The sequence below is a fragment of the Echinops telfairi genome, unplaced genomic scaffold (assembly GCF_000313985.2).
Source record: "Echinops telfairi isolate 266 unplaced genomic scaffold, ASM31398v2 ScPeMD7_2;HRSCAF=8, whole genome shotgun sequence".
In the NCBI taxonomy this organism is placed as follows: Eukaryota; Metazoa; Chordata; class Mammalia; order Afrosoricida; family Tenrecidae; genus Echinops; species Echinops telfairi.
Genome location: NW_022103898.1, coordinates 70,802,623 through 70,825,189, shown reverse-complemented (window position 1 = coordinate 70,825,189; position 22,567 = coordinate 70,802,623). Strand labels below are relative to the sequence as shown.

At 34.5% G+C, this 22,567-nt stretch overlaps 1 protein-coding gene across 6 annotated transcripts in view; it reads left to right on the top strand.

The window, feature by feature from the left end:
* Positions 1-22,567, top strand: part of USP15 (ubiquitin specific peptidase 15) — a 132,578-nt gene that overhangs the window by 60,989 nt on the left and 49,022 nt on the right. For 4 of the 6 annotated variants that reach the window (XR_006680041.1, XM_004700489.2, XM_045289880.1 and 1 more), the window contains 2 exons: positions 9,447-9,533; positions 15,687-15,831. Coding sequence is in view for 5 of the 6 variants with exons in the window: in XM_004700489.2 (XP_004700546.1) it covers positions 9,447-9,533; positions 15,687-15,831 (232 nt within the window). In the remaining variant the exon portion in view is untranslated. Of the gene's footprint in view, positions 1-5,361; positions 5,629-9,446; positions 9,534-15,686; positions 15,832-22,567 lie in introns of those variants that run through there. The other 2 variants (XM_004700490.3, XM_045289903.1) reach the window with 2 other exon arrangements.

The following is a 22,567-nucleotide window of genomic DNA, read 5'->3' as shown; positions in this document are numbered from 1 at the left end:
TGGTCCCTTCTACACCTCGTGGTCAGACGGGCTGATGTGCTTCTTCCATGTGGACTTTGATGCTTCTCAGCTAGATGGCTGCTTGTTTATCTTCAAGCCTCTAAGACCCCAGACGCTATATCTTTTTATAGCCGGGCACCATTAGCTCTCTTCATCACATTTGCTTATGCACACGTTTGTCTTCTGTGATTGTGTCAGTAAAGCGGGCACCCACTGATATGATTTTTAGTTCTTTGATGCCTGATAACTGATCCCTTCTACACCTCGTACACACAGATTTTTAAAGAATGTTTTCTATATCAAAATCTTCTGGCTACTTTGTGTTGTGGAGAGAAAATGTGTAACCTAGTATCATTTCTCTAGATATTATGGGAAAGAATTTGGACACAGTCAAGTTCATTAAGCAATGATAAATTCAGTACTTAAAACCATATCCAAATTTAATTGACATTAGAAATTTTAGATAATATATGCATAAATGAATGTAATTTAAGTCTAGAGTGTTCATTTAGATGTTTTATATTTACAAGTACTCACAAATAATTATTGGCTATTTCTTTTATCCTTTTCCCCCTACTTTGTTACAGTAAAGATGTGAGCAATTTACAGTAATGTGTCTCAGGAGCAGCCATATAGCTAGAAACGTAAATCAGTACAAAAGGAAAAAAGATAAACAAGCTAAGTCAAAAGAGTATTGCTACAAGGTTACGGTTCTTACATCTATGAGTTTATTCTAAGTAAAACATATTTGAACATATCTGTGCAATCAATGACAGATGCAGACAAGTTCTCTCAGGAATATGGCTGTTTTAGCTTCATTAGACCTTCAAAAAAGGTTTAATTAAAAGAGTAGTTTCCAAGGGGATCTACCAGTTACATTTAAGGCAGAGAAGATAACTGTTTCCTGGGACTTTTTCCCCCCATATATTTTTTAAATTTTTTGTGAATTGGATGAAGGTTTACTATTTTTATTCAACAATTCATGTTTTGTTTCACGTCATTCCCATTCCCATTCGTCTTTCTTTCCTAATGCTTCATGCCTTCTGAACTTTGCCTTTGGGTAAATGCTACCTTTTGATTTTGAATGGTTGATTGTTCTAAGGAGTGCATGTCTCACTAGTATTTTTGTTCACCTGATAGACTTGTCCGTTGTTTGGCATAAAGATTTAGTCAAGGAGATTAGTTCAGTTCCAGGCAATGGGCTCAAAGATTTCACTAGTAAGCCATTTATTTTTTATGATTTTGAGTTTTGTTCTACAGTTTTAGCCCAATTTATTCAGTACCTTATAGTGAAATCCCTTTCAGAACAATTGGCAGTGGTCTCCAGGCATCATTTAGTTCTCCTGATCTCATGGTCCTGGAGGCTGATGTCCACATGGTCCATTAGTCCTCTGGACTAATTGTGCCCATGCATCTTTTATTTTCCCCAGTCATCTTTGCTTTGGATGTGGAGAGACCAATTGGTGCTCTTTAGATAGTGGTCACTAAACAGACTGCTTGAGCGAGATGAGTACAGAATATCAAAGGCATAAATCTGACTTGAGCAGTTGAAACTTTGTCAGTAGATCCTCTTATGATGCAGGCTGGACCTGAACTGGTTTCCAAAATTTTCTCTATTTTTGGTTTTGTTTGTTTTTTCTTTCATATTATGGCATATCTCAGAGGTGTTATGTCATTGGAGGTCACCTTCTGAAGTTGTGTTACATGTTTTTCCATTTTTTGGTACATGAAACCCAGGATTGATGCCCATTAAGGGACAGCAAGTAGATTAAGGGTTTCTGTGGGATGGGGGTGCAGTGGCGGGGGGGGGGGGGGGGGGTGATCAGTAAAAGAGAGATGATGTCAAGGAGTCCATGTAGAAAAAGAATGTCTGGAAACTGGTAGCAATTGTACACTTCTACTTGATATGATTGAACTATGAAATGATGTGATATATGTATTAAATCCCAATTAATAATAATTTTTTTTAAAATAAGATGTGCAGAGATTGATAACCATTAAGGAAACTTGACTACCATTTCATGTTTTATGCAAATTATATATAAAATTAAGTTGTTTAAAAAATGAAAATGTAAAGGTATAAGGAACAATATAACTGAAGTACCTCAAGGCAAAAAAATGCTTACTAAACAAAAGTGTGTACTTTTTTCAAGAGACTTCAGAGTATTTTTCTTGAAGAACTTGCCTTAGAAGGATTTCTAGAAATTGAGAGAACATTTAAGATTGATCTTGTTTTTGTTAACAGTTTTTATTCTTAATAGTATATTTTATTATAATGTCAGGTTTGAAAATTATTTTTAAAATCTTAAAATGTTTTTGCTACATCAGTATTAATATTTAGTTTCTTTATATTTTGGTTACTTAGATGGTATAAATTTTCATGTGCTAAATATTGAATGTATTCACCAAAAGTAAGCTATGTTTTTCTTTTGAGGTAAGAAACTCAATATATTTAATTTGAATTGCATACTTACATTAAGTATGTAAAATATAGTGGACATATGGGAATGCATATACTATAAACACTAAATTGTCAGGATGAGACTTATTTTTTTCTTCATTAAACTACCTAAACTTAATTGATGGCCTTGACCTTTTTAGTCATATTTAAGAGATGAATCACTAGCTTGTAGTACACCTAACTCAACTAGCTAACATGGTTTAATACTAGATAAGTCTTTTATGTCTATCTTATTTAGAATATCCTAAGAGTTCTTCCTTGGTTTACTTGAAAAGAGAACTAGAACAGGAGTGCTAATCAACAGAGTGATTTTCAAATTACATCAAAGAAAGAGAGTTTATAATTCACAGAATGACTTTCTGTTCTTGCTACCAGAGCTCTAATCATTCTCTAAAGAACCTGAAATTAACTCTCCATACTTTAGCTAGATTGGGGCTTGGTGTATGTCATCTAGGTTAGAAGTTACAGTCAGCATAGATAAATACAGTTCATGTGATGGCAGTGAGTTTGGTGTCCACGGTCTGTATCCATTCATCAATACTCCCTCCAATAATCTTTAAAAATCACAATTCAGATTTATTTACCTGTGATCACATTCATTTGTTTTTCTCTTATCTTGCTATATTTAAAGACAACCACTCTACCTATATATTTATCCAATTTTTCCTAGGTTCAGGCAAGTCTTTCTGGCTGCTTGTGAGTGAGCCCTTGGGTATCAGAGCAGAACTGTTCTCCATGTTGGTTTGGGGATGGTTTTCCTCCTCCTCTCTTGTGTGTTGCCTTTCTCATAGGGTTTTCAATAGCTGGTTTTGCACAAGTAGATCACCAGGTCTTTCTTCTGAAGTGGCTCTGGATGGACTTGAACCACCAACTTTAGGGTTAGCAGCTGAACACTTTTAACTATTTGCACTGCCCAGAGACTTGGTTTCTCCCACCCTCCATTGTTTTTTCTCATGCATATCTATAACTACTTACCATCCTGTCACACAAGTAGTAGACACTTATTTAACACTACTTCATTGTCTTTATTATAGTCTTTTTACCCTTCAGCCTGTAAAGATAAATGAACATCTCTCATCTTTTAAGAAAAACCCAAAATTACAGACTACCACCAAATACTAATTTTAAGCTTTCTTCCTTTTATAGCCAGTGCCTGTAAAAAGAATATTCTTGCTCTTCTGCCACCCTCTCAGAAGTTTACATTCTTCTTTCTTAGCTAATCTGTTTCCACTCTCAACCTCCTCCACTCTCCATCAAAATACTCTTTACAAGTGATGTCGTTACTTCTAAATATTTGTTAAAGATTGAGAGACATTTTTATTTGACATCTCTTTATCATCTCTTTATCACTGCCTCTTAAAAAATGTCTCTTAATTTGAACCCATGGAACACTTTTCCAAGGACAATCTCTATTTCCAAGGACCTATCCTTGGCTGTCTGGTTCTCTTCCGATGCAGGCCTGCCACATTTGGTTATTGAAGTTCTGTCCTGCACAGCTGTAGGGAACCTTTTCACAGTGGAGGTTCTGTGACTAGCTCTCCCTTGCACAGTACAGTACACAGTTTACATTGATAATCCACATCAGCCCTGTCAGTAGTTACATCTGAAATATTATTTTCAATATAGGGCCGGAAACTGAGGCAAGTGATTTTTTAAACTATGACATTAAAATTTATAATTATTTTATAACTTCATGCATTTGGTCATTTGGAAAATATTGGTTCAATGAGTTATGTAGATGCCCAAAATGTTGGTAAATTTATTATACAGTATTATTTTTTAAAATAATTCTTGGTGGTATAAACCATTAACATGCTTGTCCATTAGTTGAGATATTGAAAGTTCATGTCCACTCAGAGGCCTGGTGATAAAATTTCTTAAGCTCTGGTTATATACTTCAGAAAAATCAGCCATTGAAGTATATGTGGAGCACAATACTACTCTTACACACATAGGGTCACTATAAGTAGAAATAGACTGAATGATATCTAGACTCAAATTTTTATTTGTTTAAATCAAAATTTTTTAAAAGACACCAAACCCTGGAGCAAAATTTGTGGAGAAGCTATCAAGCTCATAATGCCAGTCATGTTTTTATTTGAGTATATGCATGCATTTACGGACTGACTTTTATCAAGTTTTATCATTGTCAGAAAATATTTTCAGTTATGTTCCTTTGAGGAACAAGTTCTCTTCATTTTTGAGAAAATGCTTACCAGATATCCACATCTAAATAACCAGTTCTTTGTACATAAGAGTAAAAATAGGGTAGGTATCATATAAAAAGAATGACACGTTCTGCTTACAGTTCAATAAATTGCATAAACCTTTTTCCTCTTAACAAACTTCAGTGGGCAGCAGAAGTAATTTATACAAAATTCCTCATTGTCTTACAGTGTTAAAAAGAAAGGAGCATCAGGGTGAAGATTGAATAAAATTAATAACTTTAATGAAGTAAAACTTTAATGGTGGAACACTTTTTCCTCCTGTAATGCAGCAAAGATACAGTGAATGACTAGCATAGTTCGCTGTTACTGTTTTAATCCTTGCTTGAACCAATTTAAACCCATTGCTGTTGAGTTAATTGCAACATGGGGTATTGCAGAATAGGGCTACTCCACAGGGTTTTAGCTCAGCTGTAATCTCCAGAAGCAGATCAGTAGACCTTTCTTTTGAGCCACAATTGGATTGAATTGCCACCCTTTAGATTAGTAGTTATGTAGGTGTGGGGGCCACAGCTGTCCTGCTCCAGCTACACAAAGCAGGATCTACCCAAAGGAGATTCTAGCTCCACATCTGCCCAAGGGTGATGTCTATTAGGCAGAGGTCAGACATACCTTCTAACTTTGTTTACCTTATCCTGATACTAGCCATTCTTCCCATGACTGTCTGTTTTTCAGCTGGATTCAATAACCCATTGCAGTGGCCACCCAGAACTCACCAATACTACTACTGATTATAGGCTTTATTAGCGATATTAACAAGTTCCACCAAGTCAGAATCAGAAAACATTAAGGATTCAGTTCTCTTTTCCACAGCACGTCTTCTCAGCCATGATGACAACCATGTCTCTAATCCACTGCCTCAGCCATTTGGTCCCTTTGCTACAGCCCTCCTAATTAATCCATTTTTTTGGTTTTATCAATAAATGCTTAATTAATCTCCCAGCTCTTAGTCTCTTGTCTTCTTCAAGAGTTATCTTTGTACTGTATGAACCTGATTAAGTTATTACACTCTTAGAATTGTTCAACATATTTGAGCATAATAGGATACAATTCACATTTCTTTTTAGAGCATGTTGTTGTTTAGTTACCATCAAGTCGATTTTAAATCATGGCAGACTCATGTGCACAGCAGACCTGCTGCATATTATCATGCCTATGTGCTTGCCATTTTTTTCAGCCAAATGGAATTCATTTTTAATTCCTTAAACACCTCTTAATTTGTATAGTCCCTCACATTTGCATATGTAAATTTTCTAAATGGAGTGCGCACTAACTTCCCCTCCAAAGTTATCCATTATTTTAAATTCACTTTATGCAGGAAGGTCTTCTTCCTTTTGGCTCCCATGGGATTTTATATTAACCCACCAGTAAGATAGTTGGACAGTCCCTCACAGAAGGTCCACACAGAAGGGATGATATAACTACAGGGTGTAGTATAGCTCTGATGAAACACAGAACTATCCCCTAGTTCTTTTAAGATTTCCTCCCTTTACTATTATGGTCTTAGTTTTACCTCATTAATCTTGTTAGACCTGCGTAGTTCAGTTGTATGGTTAAGATCATTTGATGCTTGGCCAAACAGTCACGCTCATTTTTAATGACAATGGGCTGCGTGTCTTCTCCAAGGTGGGTTTCCTGGGACCTCCGCACAACTCTGATGGCAGCAGTGGCGTGGACTGTCCAATAAGAGATGATGGCCAGAATGGGCCTCACATCCTGACTGAAAGATGCCTAGGGGCAGGGGCAGGGGCAGGGGCAGGCGTGGGATCTGTTGCCCACCTCAGTTTCTGCCATGAGCTGCGCCCCCTCACTGTCCTGGAGTCCGAGAACATCCTCCCTGGGAGCCAGGCAGAAACAGTATCTCGGTGACCCCACTCAGATGGACCCTAGATGGGCGTGGTTCGAGCATCCAAAAATTTGAAGAGGAATCACTGGTACACACACCACTTTGGGCAGTGAGGAATAGGGTCGGGCTTTCTCGCCAGCAAGTGTTCGACTTTGGCTCCTCATCTACACGGTGTCTCTTTGGCTACCCTCTGGGGCTAAGAAGCAACAGGCTCCCTGCATGCCCACGGAGCTCCAGCTGGGGATACTGGGTTTGAGCAGAGGCGTTACTATCACCAGACTGATGGCTGCCTGCGGAAGGATATGAAGGATATTAGACTGGGAAGAAAAAAGACCATTATTTAATATTTCCGTTTCTCAGAGACTGGAGAACGGAGACAGGAGCTTCCCAGCCTGCAAGAATTGTCCAAGAACATGCTGTCTTGGCCTCTGAACTGTTTCTGGAACTAAAAGTCACATCAGTAAAATAATAAAATGAAGCACTTTACCAATGCGAGCTACTTGCAAAACTTCAACAAAACAAAAAAAAGTCATTTGATGCATGAAATCCAAGACAGATAAACCTTTCATGGTCACAAGGAAGGGATGATATAACCAGGGTGCAGTACAACGCTGAAGAAACACACAACATTCCTCTAGTTCTTTACTGCTTCCCCCTCCCCTCCCAATGATGACCCCAGTTCTATCTTACAAATCTAGCTAGACCACAGCATGTACCCTGGTACAGATAAGAGCTCGACTCATGGAGTACAAGACAGATAAACCCCTCAGGACCAATAATGAGAGTAGCAATAGCGTGAGGGTAGGGGAAAGGTAGGAGAATAATGGGCGAACCAATCTTAATCAACGTACAATCCCCCTCCACCCAGAGGGACGGACAACAGAAACGTGGGTGAAGGGAGACAGCAGATAGGATGAAAATGTGAAAATAAAAATAATTTATAAATTATCAAGGGTTCTTGATACCAAGGGCTCAAGTAGAAAGAAAATGTTTTCGAAATGATGGTGACGTTTGTTAAAATGTGCTTGCTACAATTGATTGTTATAAGAGCCCTCAATTATTTTTTAAAAACCTTCAGAAATAGTAATGGGAATAATAATTCCCTGAGGGTACAGGAAGGTGGGGGGCCTGATAACAAGGATGTCTGTATAATCCCACTTGAGAGGAACAGATAACAATTGTAGGTGAACAGATACACTGGATGGTGTAAGATAAGCATATATATGTATATATATATATAACAATGGGAGGTTCTGGGGTGGGGGAGGGAGAGGATAAAGAGCTGATATCAGAGTTCAAGAAGAAAGAAAATGTGTTGAAAATGATGGCAGCTATGCTTGATCTAATTGAATTATGGATTGTTATAATTGCTGTAAGGGCCACTAATAAAATTATTTTTAAAAAACTTTGTTAATGTCTAATATTATATTGAGTTTATGTATGTATCTCTTTTCCCATTCAGTTGGGAGCTGTTTGAGATCAAGGACTATAATTTTTTCTAGTATTTAGCAATAGTAATCATTAAATTAGCGTTTAAATATTTGAATGCATTTCAAAGAAATTACTATGAAAAGCACATATGAAATCCTTGATATTTCATTCTCTTTTTCTTTACTATCCTCAGAGTTGCTAATTAATGGGACAGGAAGCTAAAAACACACACACAGGGGCTTTGAAGAGCGACTGTGGTTAAGGTTATGAGTCACCTTGACTTGGCCATTAGTGTTCTGGCAGTTAATGTAGTGGTGTAATTTGGCATTTATATAATGATGTAATTTTGCAGTTATGAGATGATCCTCTATTTTTGCATAACATTCAATTTTCTCATCACAATCTGGTCTTTGAAACTTAACCATGCTGATAAATGAGAAATTGATGTTATGTTTAGTAAAATCCAAATGATTTAAAAGCAGATTTTTCATTTTATAAATTATACTTTTTCCCATTAGTCATTTCATTGTATATTACCACTTGAGGACAGGAGAAAAAATCATTTTTAAAAGCCAGTCACTTTAGGCCTCACTAGCTTAGAATTTATGAAGCCTGCGATGCAGGAACTGAAATGTAACTTTATACTGCCCATCATCCAAATGGTGCCTAGTCAATTACCATATATATTTGAGGATAAGCTGAGTTTTTAAGCACATTGTTAATGCCGTTTTTGTGGTAAAATTAGGTGCGTTGGCTGATATTCGGGTCGGCTTATGCTTGAGTATATATGGTAAGTGTTTAGAAAATTACAGAGGAAATATTTAATCCTTCATAGACCTTAAAGGCATTCAATTCTTTATGTGTTGATGAAAATCGTTTCATAATTGCAGTTTCTTTTAAAATATTTTGAATTAGTGAGAGGTGTGCTATACAGTTAGATTTATGTCTTTTCTATTGTTTTCATAGATAATTTTTGGCCAAAAACTACTACTTGGATCATGTTTAGAATTCTGTTATATGAGTCTGACTTACCTTGCCTTAAAGTTGTAGCATTAGTAACAGTCTCTGAGCACTGTCAGTCTTATATATAATTAGAATGCCATGCTAGTGAGAGAGTTAATACTTTTACATAACACCTTGGAAAATTTAATGTTTTCATTCCATTGATTTATGGAAATTATTGATGGTAAAAGGTTAGCAATGGTTACCTAAATTCAGAAATGGGTGTGCTGGGTATATTACATCAAAGGACATATTTAATTTGATGAATTTCACTTGGAAGAAGTTCCCTATTACACTTGCATATGAAAGAATTCACTGGAAAGTGAAAGCCAAAGGATATTATAGTTATTTTTGCTCATAAATCTGTTTTCCAGCATTCATTTACTACATTCATTGTCATCTGTTGGTTCTTTTTTTTATTTCATAATTACTTTCAAAATTCAGCATTATTATCTAATTTAACATTTTCATATTTTTAAAGGTCCCCAGGTGCATCCAATTTTTCAACTTTACCAAAGATCTCTCCTTCATCTCTATCAAATAATTATAACAACATCAACAACAGAAAGTAAGCACTGTATCTTAAAAACTCTTTGTTTAATTGATCGCCCTATTGTGGTTGCAAAAAAACAAAAATCTCATGTACCTAAAATTTAGGATAAAAGTCTTAATGTATTAAAATCTGGTTTCTTTTCCATTACAAGTAAAGTTCTACAAAAAAGAAAACAATTATAAACTTGATTTAGTATATCATATACTACAATCATTTGCTAAAAGGAAAATAAAGCAATTTTAGATTCTATCACAAATTACTAAAGTGTGTTTAGAAACGTGTTAGAGCCCACTCAGGTCAGCGTTTAGGGCGAGCATGAACTTTCCGATGTCATTTTAGCACCAGATATGTCTTCTCATTCAATACGTGGTCTTTTCTAAGAGTATGCGTCAGTAATTCCAAAATTACACACACTTTTCTATTTATTAAAAAGACAGTCACTTTTCCCTTGCCCCATCAAGAATAACATTCAGAATCGTGGAGTTTATAAAAAATTGTGCACAAGTATATATTATCTCTATAGGAAAAACAGTTTGCTGTAGATCACTTGGGCGTCACTATACCACCTAACTATAGTTGTATTAGAAGGACGTGGGTGGTATAAGCAGGTAGCACAGTCTGCTGTTACCTGAAAAGAGGGAGACTTAAAAGTCAACATATAGGTGATTTTGAAAAAGGCCTGGTGAAACCACTTTTGAAAAATCAGCTGTGAAGTACAGCTCTCCTGTGACACACATGGCACTATAATAAATCAGAATCAACTCCACAGCAACTGGTTCTGCTTATGGATCTGTTACCTTAAAAATAAGCATGATTTTTCTTTCATTTGAAAAGGTTAAAAATAAAAGCTTTTGGTATTTGTAATTGGTACAATCAAATTATGGAAAGACTTTGATCCAGAATTATTCTCTTTCATTTCTTGGATATGAAAATTTTAGGTGATGTATAAGGTTGACAGTATATAAATGTCAGTACTGCTTGTTTAGTTTTCAAATGGAGTCTTGTTCCAGATAATTAGTAAAGTTATTATGAATAACATTTAAATTAAATCCATAATTAAGTATATAGGTTTAATTAATTTCTCTTAAAATATATTTTTGAAGAAACTTAAAAAAAGTATTCTAAAATATTCTAAACTTTATGTGAATATATAAGTAGGTGAGAATAGCTGTAATAATTTTGAAGAGAAACACTAATAAGAGGACTAGTCTTATTAATATCACAGCCTGCAAGAATTTAAACTGACCCAAGAATAAATACACAGATCAGCCTAGAAGCAAATTTCTATATGAAATTATTTCATTAAGAATTCTACATTAACAGATATTGGGTAGATATTAAAATTATTGCTAGGAAAGTGAGATGGCTATTGAAGCTTCCAAGAAGATTGTCAGGCATAGAAATTAGAAGACAAAGATAAACTTTGTTCACTTATTAAGGAACTATATTAGAGTATTCATAAAGTAGAAGAAATTTCTGTTGTTGGTTTTTTTGCTTTTAAAACTTGAATTGAAATATAATTATCAACAATTTTCACATAGAATTTGTATTTTGACTATCCACTTAACTTTTAGAGATACCAAGCAACTTAAGACTTCAGATGGGATTAAATAGTTTCTTTCTAATTAAAATTTATAAAATAAGTTTTGATCCTATATTGATACATTGCTAAGACATACTTTTAACTTTCAGAAATAAGAATATTAACTTAGATAATAACATGTACTTAGAATTTAATTTAATGTTAATAAAATTTTCATCAAAGACTAATGGGAAAAATCTAAAAATAGAGTTTGCTTAGCTTGTATAGTAATTTCTCTTCTCCGTAGCTTCATATGATATTTGCTTTATTAAAATTTATGCATATTTTTCATCATGTACTTTTTTCCCTTTAGTAATAATTCTTTTACCTACATTGTCTTCCCTGCTATAGATATTTTGCTATATTTCTAATGCTGCCTTCAAAAAAATTTTTAGTTTATTTTTGTCATTAGCATTCTACATCAGGCACATTTGTATTTTTCTGTTAATTTTCATCTCCTATTTGAAATGTAAGTGACTCTAGGTAGATGATTGACCATATAAAGAAACTGGATTATGGAGACCACCAGAGTTAGCTTCAGTTATATAACTTACACAGCCACTTATCTGGCTCTTGAAAAGATAATAAACTGTACGCATCTTTTCACTAAGTGTAAACTAAGAATAATTGTAATTATGAATATTAAATCATATGAGGGAGTACCCAAAAATAGCCAGAAAAGGGCTACTGAGCAACTCTCTCTGAGTTAATACACCCAGGGGCATCACCTGGGAAGGTTCTCTCTGGTCACAGTGAATATTTTTGTACAAGCAGTTTCACTTGAACCTTGTTTTTGTGATGGCCAATTTAAGAGAAGAGCATGCAGCTGTGAAATTTTTTATCCTCATTGGGAAATAGCCACAGAAACTGTTGTGATGTTGAACATAGCTTACAAGAATCGCGCAATGGGAAAAACTCAAATGTACAAGTGGTTTTCTTATTTTAAAAAGATGAAATGTCGATTGATAATAAACCTCATTCTGTATGTCCGTCAATACCCCAAACAGATGAAAATGTCAACTCATAGTGTATTTGGAGTCATTCCACCAGGTCAGACTGTTAATCAAGCTTTCTATTGAGAGGTTCTGAAAAGATTGAATAACAGTTTGCGACAAAGTGCACCTGCTCACGCAGCCATCTCAGTGTGCCAGTTTTTGGCAAAAAACAGCATGCCTCTTTTGCCCATGTACCTTACTCACCTGACCTTGCTCTGTGGGACTTCTGTTTTATTTCCAAAAATGAAGAGGGACATGAAAGGACAGCAATTTCAAGAAATGTAAGAGGTGAAGAGTAAATAAAAGGGAGGTGCTGTCAGCCATCCAAACAGATGAACTTGAAAAATGTTTCCAAGAATGGAACCACAGATTTAAGAAGCATATTAAGTGTAATAGAGAGTACTTTGAAGGTGGTAAGGTTGTTTTGTAAAAAAAATTTAAATACAAAGCTTTGGAAAAAATTCTAATCTTGGGGGGGTGCCCCCTCATATATATAATATTTTTAATGTCAGACATAAGTATTGATTGAAAAGTCAATCTGTAAGAAAAGTAAGATGCTTGAGAATTTTATAGAAAGATAAGGCTCAGATTTATTAAAGACGACAGATGTCTACAATAGAATTAACCTAATATATTTATTAAAATTCCCATTTAATTTTACTGGTAAATTCGTGTAATCCTTACTCAACTGGTAGTCAAAAAGTTGGCAATTCTAACTTAATAGTTGCTCCACAGAAAAAAGATATAAAATTCTGCTTCCAGTAAAGATTTTAGCCTCGGCAGACTGACAGAGCAGTTCCATGTCCAACAGGTTACTTTGAATTAGTATGAGCTTTATGGATGACCATGGACTTCGGTTCTTTGGTTTTTTACTTATCATCACCTCATATGAAGCAGAGTAGCTTAAGATCTTTAATTACGAAAAGATTATCATAAATAGTCATGAAATATAATAGAGGCTGCCTTTGGGGTGAAGTTTACATGTTCTTTACTGAAATGCTTAAACACCACAGGCTTTGGATCTTCCATGATAAAGAATTATTTGGTTTAGAGAGGACCTAGTGTGGATTGTCAAAACGACTAAAATGGCCAATTTAAAGGGTATTAAAATATTTTAAATTAATTTGCAGTATTATCATTTAGCATCAAGACAACCTTAGTTTTGGAGGAAGGTTGGGAAAGATTTATATTTACCCTCTCACTTAAAATTAAAATGTAGATTTAGATTGAACAAAATTTTTCTTTTTGCAATGAAGTGTTTTGGTTTAATTTTTCAGTAAACAGGAACTCCTTAAACATCCAGTTTTATCATGTTACCACAAAAAAGAACAGAGCTTCCAGCATCTGTTTATTACATATGGGGAGATAGTTATCTGAATATATACTTACAGGATCAGTATGTAAATGTGCTTATAAAAGTCTTTTAACTTGTGTTTTATGTGTATTTTTAAGCATAAATATACATTTAGGTATAATTTCCCTAAATAGTCTAACCAGTTAAACTTTACTGTGGTATTATAGGCAGAATATATAGAATTTTTTGCTTCTTTTTAATGCTAAATAAATGCAGACCTTTAGTTTTGTAATATATAGTAGACCTTGAATTTTAGCATTATTTTTAAAAACTTTGTGAATCATTTAAGGGCTTACATTTCAGATCATCATTTTGTACTCATCATTTTAAGCAACTTATCAAATCTCCCAATAGCTTGCCCTGCATCCCTTATTTTTTTCTCTTCCTCTTTTCCTGTTCATCCAAATTAACATCTGTCTATCCGTTAGCCTGTGATTTACAGCACTTTTGTACTAAGAAAAATAGGATTTTTTGGTACTTCAGCTTTTTTTTATGTGGTCCTACCATTATATTCAATAAGTCAGTCATTTGGTGAAGGTGTATTGAATTGCTAATAGGTACTTTACAGTTCATTAAACACTAGGAATAGGAATCATAAAGCTGCTAATCTGCAAAAAGACAAAAGATAGTTGAATTCTATTTTAGTTTGCTGTGTATATTTTTGTTTAAATTACAACAAGTATGCAGCTATTGTTCTAGCAACTCTGCATATGAATTGATAAGGGTTATGTCTGTTTTGGCCTTAATTTTGCTTAATCTAATCTATTTTTGAGAACCTAGAAGTTGTCTTTTTGTCCTAGGGGTGTTATTCTTAACAAAAATTAGTAGGCTAGCTTTGTGTGTTTAATTTTAGATTGATGTAGTTGTGTGTGTGTCATTTATAGAAAATTCCATTTTCTTTTCATTTTTCCATAAACTTTTTGAAACTCCCTTATATATGTAAGTATATAGCCATGTGGGTGTATGTATTTATTTAACATTTCAGTAGAACAGGCAGTAGTACGGTTATTTGTGGGGAAAAAGTATAACAATGCATTTGAAATTAAAGTAATAACCTTTTAAAGGATAGTACCAGGAATAAATTGCAGCCAATTAAGATTATTGGAGTTCCTGATTCATCATTTACATATAACATTATATTTGTTTATTTGGATCATTTACCTTTAACTTTTAGCAAATGACCTTGACTCTCAGGCTTGTTCTAATGAAAGGAAAAAAATTGAAAATATGCTTTTGAGTTCTATCCAAAGTAGCTGTCATAAATATTTTATAAGATAACTTATAAAAATTTAAGGGAGAAATCACCCTTCCTAAAATTTTTTTTTCTTTACAAATAAAAAAATGAATTGTTATGTCTAGGTAAGTAGGATGCATTATAAAAAGGAAAATACTTGTTTAGAATCATTTTTATATTTTGATCTTGTTTTATTTAGTTTAGAATCATTATTGTATTTCTGATCACCTCAAGCTTTTTTTCTGCATTGACTACAAGAATTTGCTGGTCTAGCATAAAAACTATAAATAGAATCTTGAGTGCATCAGAATACTGATGTCACAGTGGCCTTAGAAATCTGATTTCACTTGTAAGTAAAACACAACTCATCCTTTTTCTGTTTTTACACTAATACAGCAGCAGTATGCAGGAGGGACATAAATGAGATGATCTATTGCTGTGGGTGGTGCTTAAAATCTGAATGTTTTAAATTTGATGGAGCAATGAAGAATGGAGTGAACTGTGAAACTGCTCCAGTTAATCAAGGGTAGAAAGATATAATAGTGGTTTGTATTGGTTGGTGAGGGAGCTCTGGTGGCATGGTGATTATGCACTGGGCTGCTAACTGCAAGGTCAGCAGTTCAAAAACCACCAACTACTTCAAGGGAGAAAGATAGGTCATTCTACTCTCGTCAAGTGTTACAGTCTCAGAAACTCACAAGGGTAGTTCCACCCTGTCCTATAGGGTCCCTGTGAATCTCCTTTGACTCAGTAGCAATGAGTTTGTTTTGGGTATTGTTGGTATAGTACATAGTATAGTGATTTTTGTTGATGGGATGAGGAATGTCTTAAGGGTTATTTTTGTTGAAATGTAAATCTTAAAAAATACTTGAATTAAGGGATTTATGAAAAATTTAATGACTCAGAACTATCTCTTAAGTGGGTTAAAATATTTGCTCATTTTATCATAACTATTGTAATTACTGAATGCATTATGAAAACTATTTTTTTTGTATTTTTCTAGTGTGAAAAATTCGAATTATTGTCTCCCATCATACGCTGCTTATAAGAACTATGATTATTCAGAACCTGGAAGAAACAATGAACAGCCTGGCCTCTGTGGCCTAAGTAACTTGGGAAATACGTGTTTCATGAACTCAGCTATTCAGGTCGGTTTCCAAACACAGTGACACTCATGCACTTATGGAAATCAGTTATGCAAGAATAGAGTTGGTTTTTCCATGTCAGAGCTATTATGAGTCCTCTGTGCTTTGAGAATTTCTATTTTCATGATTCAGTCATATACATTTAGCCGATTTATTGTACTAATGGGATTAGACTATTGTCATGTTTCTCAACCAGCTGACTTCTGATTAATTAATTACCTTATACTAGAAGATTAAATATTGTTTCATGTAAAAATATAATTCTAAACAGAGATTTTGGATCTCTAAGAAGGCGAGGGGCAGGGGGGAGCAACAGCTAGTAAGATCTGTATACGTATATTCAGTCTAAGTCTTTTGCTTTTGATAGATGTTGATGAGGATGTTAAAAAATGTTTTATGGTTACCAGTCCTCTAAATCTTAATAAAATTACTTTTTTTAAAAGATTAATACATATATATATGTTTTAATCTTTGCATAGCTTAACAAATTAGCTTTCCCTTAAAAGTCTTTTAATTTAGGATATAGGAAATCACTGCCTTCTTATTTCCTCTGTTACTTCCGGAGAGCTTCCCTTTGCATCCTGGTTAAGTCATTTCTCACTTCCAGTCTAACTTGTTAAATACCGTATATACTTGAGTGTAAGCTGACCCAAATATCAGCGGAAGCACCTAATTTTACCACAAAAACTCAGCTTATATATTAGTATATATGGTATTTGTGTCTTTGGTTAATTATGAAGTAATGAGATATTTCTATTTTAATATCATTATCACTTTGTATAAAAGTAGTAGTAGTTTATTTCATTCTTCTTTAATAATCAAAATTTGGGTTTAAGAAGCCTATTTTTAATACATGAATTTAACCTTTTTAAGCTTATTTGTAAATTATTAATTTTTACTTTTAAATATGTATATTTATCCTCTTTATTTTAATAATTGAGTCTTCCCAAGATAGAGAGTAAATACAAAAAAATACATCAGTACAGATTAATAAAGACCTTATTATAAATCTTTTGTTATCTGAGAAAAGTACAAGCCTCTTAACCATCCAAGATTCTAAGTGAATCTTTTTCTACACTGTCGTTAATCCACTTGTCTACTAAATGAGCCATTCCTAGAAAATTAGAATTTAACTGATAAGACTTAGGATAGGAGTTGGACCCTTTCAGATAGGGAGGACAGCATAATTAGTTAATTTATGGTTTCTTGTTTTAGAGTTGTCCTACTCGGTGAATAGCTTAGCTCATAGGTTCCCAAACCTATTTATTCTACCTCCCCCTTTTCATTATAAAAATTACTCAGCACCTCCCCCTCCCTCAGTATTTAGAAATCTTTGTATTATAGCCCATGATCCAGGATAAAAAATAGGTAACTGTTTTTGCAGCTACCTCCCCCTTGAGTTGTTCCAGTGACCCCCAGAGGGCAGTATTGCTCACTTTGGGAAATGCTGGTCTATCTACTCAAGCATAATCTTTAATATGTAATACTGTTCATAAATTAATATAAATTGTTTTATTTAAGATTGTTTTTCGAAGACCCTAACATAAGTAAAAAGATTATTAAAAACATGTCTTTATTTTTCTAGAAAGTGATAGAGGGAAAGTAAAAAAAAATCTTATTGTTCTTTAGATAATAAAGTCACTTAGACCAGCCTTCAGAGATAGGGACAAGTGCAGGCAGATGGTAGCTTTTTTAGGATATCTTATGGATTTCCCTACTTGACTACTAAGAAAAATCATTCTTAGTACCATCTCTGGAAAATTCTTTATATAAATGGTAGTTTGATCAATACCAGAAAACCCAATTCTCAGATCTCCAAGTCAGAATAATTTATATATAACTCCTCTTTCCACTGTCAAAATTACAATGGTTCCAGAGTCTTCGTATAGTTCAAGGTTTGTTTGTTTGTGCTTTAAACATTCTAATATAGAAAATATTGGTGCTTTTTCATAAATACTAAGAAAATATTTTAACACTATAGGCATTATAAATGTATGTCTGTTATAGAGAATAAGAATTGGTATTTATGGGTTATTCTAACCGACATTCAGACTACATTCCTTCACAGGCAGTATTACATTCTACTTTCCTTTGCCTTTGATATGATCTACTTAGATTTTTGTCTCCAAGTTGTTTAAGTAGTTTCTCAAAACAGCATTAAAATTAAATCTTCAGGTTAGTGATGTTGAGCGAATTTGAAGTTTTGTTTTGCCTTCTGGTATATTGTTTCTTGTAAGAGAAACTTCACTTTACTTCTGCTCAAAACTATTTTAGTACAATAAAGCAGTAGGTTTCATAATACTGATCCTCTCTTTTAGTGTATTTTACCTTCACGTGTTCTGTTTAAACTGAGGAGTAGTCATCAAGGGTGATTGCTTAATATTTCTAAGAATCACATTATAGGAAACTTGATAAAAATTTCAACAGTATTCAAGCTATATTATATGCTTATATCATCACTTGATTAGAAGCTATTGTCTCTAAAATAAAATTCTTCATGCTTACTGAGAAAGGAAGAGAAAAATGAATTCTTACTTTTGTTGCTAATGTATTTTAGCTTTTAATCCAAATCTATAGTTAGAGAAGCTGAAATGTTAGTTTCATATTTTATAAGTTCTTAGGATTTTTAATTGATGCAGATGCAGCTCTCAAAAGGAAAATTCAAACTCAGAGGAATGCAAAATGGTGGCATTACCCTTTTCTTCTCTGTTTCATTGAAAATTAGTGTAAGTGAATAGATCATCAAGTGAAAGGATAGTAAACAAATAATAAAGTAGTTTTTTTAAAAACTAACCTTTTTCAGATACTGTTTCTTCAAGTTATCCAACTCCCAACTTTCCTTTTAACTTCTGTGACAACTCATTCACCTCCAAGAATATTATAAAACAGCATTTCTATTGATGTTTGCTTTAAAATGTAATGTTATCTCTTATATTAATTACATAACCCTTAAGGTTGAAAGCTTTTTATTATATAAACATACTGCCATCAAGTCAATCAATCCTGACTTATAGCGACCCTATAGGACAGTGTAGAACTGCCCCTCGGAGTTTCTGAGCCCCTAACTCTGTACAAGAGTAGAAAGTCTTCTGAAGATGGCTGATAATTTCAAACTGCTGACGTTGAAGGTCGCAGCCCAGTGCGTAGTCACTATGCCACCAGGGCTGCTAGCATAAGGTTGCTAGATATAATAAAATAAGTGCTATGAAAAGCAATGCATATTTTTTTCTATTGAAAATGGGTTGTACTACCTACCCATCAGTAACCGTGAGATAGTGAAGTCTTGATTGCTCATGATTTCAAACTGTGCACCAATCTTGAGTATGATTTAATATTATTATTGCTATTATTTTATTCTGTTCACATACAAGATTTTCTCTGATGACGTTGTATGAATGAAATTAAAATTTTCTAATGAGTAACTATATTGTTTTTAATTTTTAAGTTAATCTTTATTCAGTGCCAAACATAGCTACCAACCCTACAAGGGGTACCCCTAAAAAACAGAATTTTTTTCAAAGCTATGTATTTAATTTTTTTTATAAACAACCTTATCACCTTCAAAGTACTTTCCATTATACTTAATACATTTGTAAAATCTGTGAATCCATTCTTGGAAACATTTTTCAGACACATCTGTTTGGATGGCTGACAACACCTCCCTCATTTATTCCTTCATCACTTCTAATGTCATCAAATTGCTTTCCTTTCATATACCTCCTTTGCGGCAACAAAACAGTCTCACAGAGTGAGATCAAGCGAGTAAGGTGCAGGGGGCAAGAGAGGCATGCTGTTTTATGTCAAAAACTGGCACACTGAGATAGCCGCATGAGCAGGTGCATTTTCGTGGTGTCAAAAACCAGTCCCCCGTCTGCCACAAATCAGGCCTTTTTGTCACACAGAGTTACACAATCTTTTCAGAACCTCTAAATAGAAAGAGTCCGACCTGGTGGAATGAACTCCTAATACAAGTGGACATTTTTGTCCACGTGGGAAGTTGACGGGCATCCAGAATGAGGTTTGTTCTCAATCGGCATTTCACCTTTTTTGAAACAAAAATCACTTGCTGTGTTCCACATCACATCAGTTTCTGTGGCATTTTCTTCGAGCAGGAAACAAAATTTCACTCCTCATGCTGTTCTTTTAAATCAGCCATCAAAAAAAAACGAGATTCAAGGAAAACAGCTTGTACAAAAAAGTTCCCTGTGACTAGAGAGACTCTTCCCAGGTAAAGCCACTGGGTGCACTAGCTCGGAGCAGTGTGCTTGTTGCTGGCCTAGTGAGAAGAATGCATACTCCCAAGAGCTCTGCCCAGCAGCGCGTGAGGGTACCTCCTTGTATAGTCTAGATAATGGGGTTCTGATGCTTTTGAGCATCGAGATTTTTTTTATTAAAAAGCTTGATTGAAACCTCAGTTATTTAAACAATTAAACTGAGATTGCTTTGGTCGAATGAAGTGCCCAACACCCCATCTTTACTTTCCTTAATGGTCTTAGAAACAGTCTCATGGACTCTCAAGAATCTGAGAAATGGTTTGAAAGAACAAGCTAACCAAGAAAAAAAAAGGATTTGTTACCCTAGATAAAGTGTTAGGAAACTTGTAGTACCCATCTCAGCGAGATTTTTGGTGAGGGTAGGGAGGATTAAGTGAGTAAAGATCATAGGGTAGTAAATTACATATGTTAAATGTCGAATACGGGTGTTTGGGTGAAATTTGTCCTTAATTTCAAGAAGTTAAGCAGAGCAACTAGAAAAATTCTAGCTTTCATGCCCCTCTACATGTTCTCCCTACAAGTCTCCCACATCAGCTGGAGCTATTGGATGCTAGCAGAAATAATTAAATATCATAATTGTTTTTTAGTTAACATTAGTATAAAACTGGTGCTTATCATCTTCCTCATTTCTGGTCTGTGCTAGTTTAGCTTTCTTTAAGTCAACTGCTAGTTAAGGGGCATAATAGCATAGAACTCTATCGATACTCAATCTACAGGGTACTTTGTAACTCCAAATTCTTGAGTGCAAGTTAGCGCTGACCCTATAAATAGTTATGATTAGAAGCAAGCATCATCATCTCATTGTGATACTAAAAATTTTAAAGTTCTCTAAATAGTTTTCTAATTCTATTACTGCATTTAGAGAATGACCAGTTTTAAATTTTTACACTGGAGATAATTTAAATGGCATTCATTGAGTAGAGTTGAGAGCACTCTAATGCTTGTCAAGACTTAAGAGGGTCATGATTGACTTCCTAGAAAAAAGCAACTCTGTAGATGGATTTGAAACAAGAAGTCATGTGTTCTTTTCCACTGGAAGATAGCGTGGTGTAAATTGGTTATGATTAAACTCTACTTGGATATAATAGCATTACTTAATCAAATCTAAGAAGTCATAGAGAAGAAAGTGTAATGATCAAAGACATGATTATTAATTCTGTCATGCAATGTAAAATGCCTTAGAATTCCAAGCATTTATTAAGCCAACTTTTAGGGCTTTTTTTGTCTATTTGGTTTCAATGTGTACATTTAAATTCTGGTCTATTGAAGCTATGCTATATTTAACTATTTCTAAAAAGCTAGGACTTCAAATCAGTGATGGAAACAAAGGCAGTGTATGGATTGTTAAAAGAGCTGTAAGAGCCCCCAGTAAAATGATAAAATAAAAAGAAAGAAACTAGAGGACACTTAGTAAATGCCTTCCTATTGACAGACACTAATTTTATCATATTGTATTTACACATGTACACACAAGATGGGTGGGTCCTAGATTTAAGATGGCAGCCTAACTTTGGATGTCACTGAGCTGGTTTGACTTGTTCTCTGGCTCTCCATAGAAACCATTATCATTAGGATGTAAACCTCATCTCAGGAACCAGACTAATGGCAGCAAGCCTTTAGGGAGAAGTAGCCCATTGTCCTTAACAGCAGGGAGCAGGGCCTACCTGTGGTGGGACCAAACAGTAGTCTGACAACTGACTGCCTTCAGGGAGGTAACTTGACAATCATTTACCATTAGCTGCAAGCAGTGTCCTGAGTCTAACGTATTTGGTGGAGATCTGTTTCCCACATCACTCCAAACTACTGACCCCCTTGAACATGCTAAGGGCCCTTGAACTTTCAATTTCCTATACCTGGAATATTCATCTTCCAAATATTTGTATACTTGTTCTTTCTCTCTTCCCTTAGGCCTGAGTTAAATGTCAGCTTCTTCCCATCATTCTATATAAGATAGGACCTGTCCTGTCCATAATCTATACAACACGCAAGACCATCTGAAATGCACTTATGTATTGTGCGGGTGGGGGTGGAGGTGATTATCTCCTCCTTTCAACACAGAGAGAGATGAGGTCCATGAGAACAGGGGCTCTATTTTAGTTATTGCTATATTTCCGTTACCTAGAACCAGCTCTTGAATGTAGAAAACACTTAAATGAAAGATAAAGGAGTTAAAGTATCTCTAGTTTCTGTCTCATACATCATAATAGTAAATATGGCCATTTAATAAAACTAAGTGGTGGCAGAAGGAACAAGTGGGAGAAACAGTTTTGGGGTAGGAGAAGCAAATTTTGGGCATGAAGATTATTAGTTCAGTTTGGGACATGCTCAATTTGTGATGCCCATGAAACATTCAACTAAATAGATTATGTTGTTGCTTTTAGGTACCAATGAATATATTCCAACTAATTGCAACCCTGTATAGAGAGAACAAAACATCGCCTGGTCCTGTGCCATACTCAGTAGTT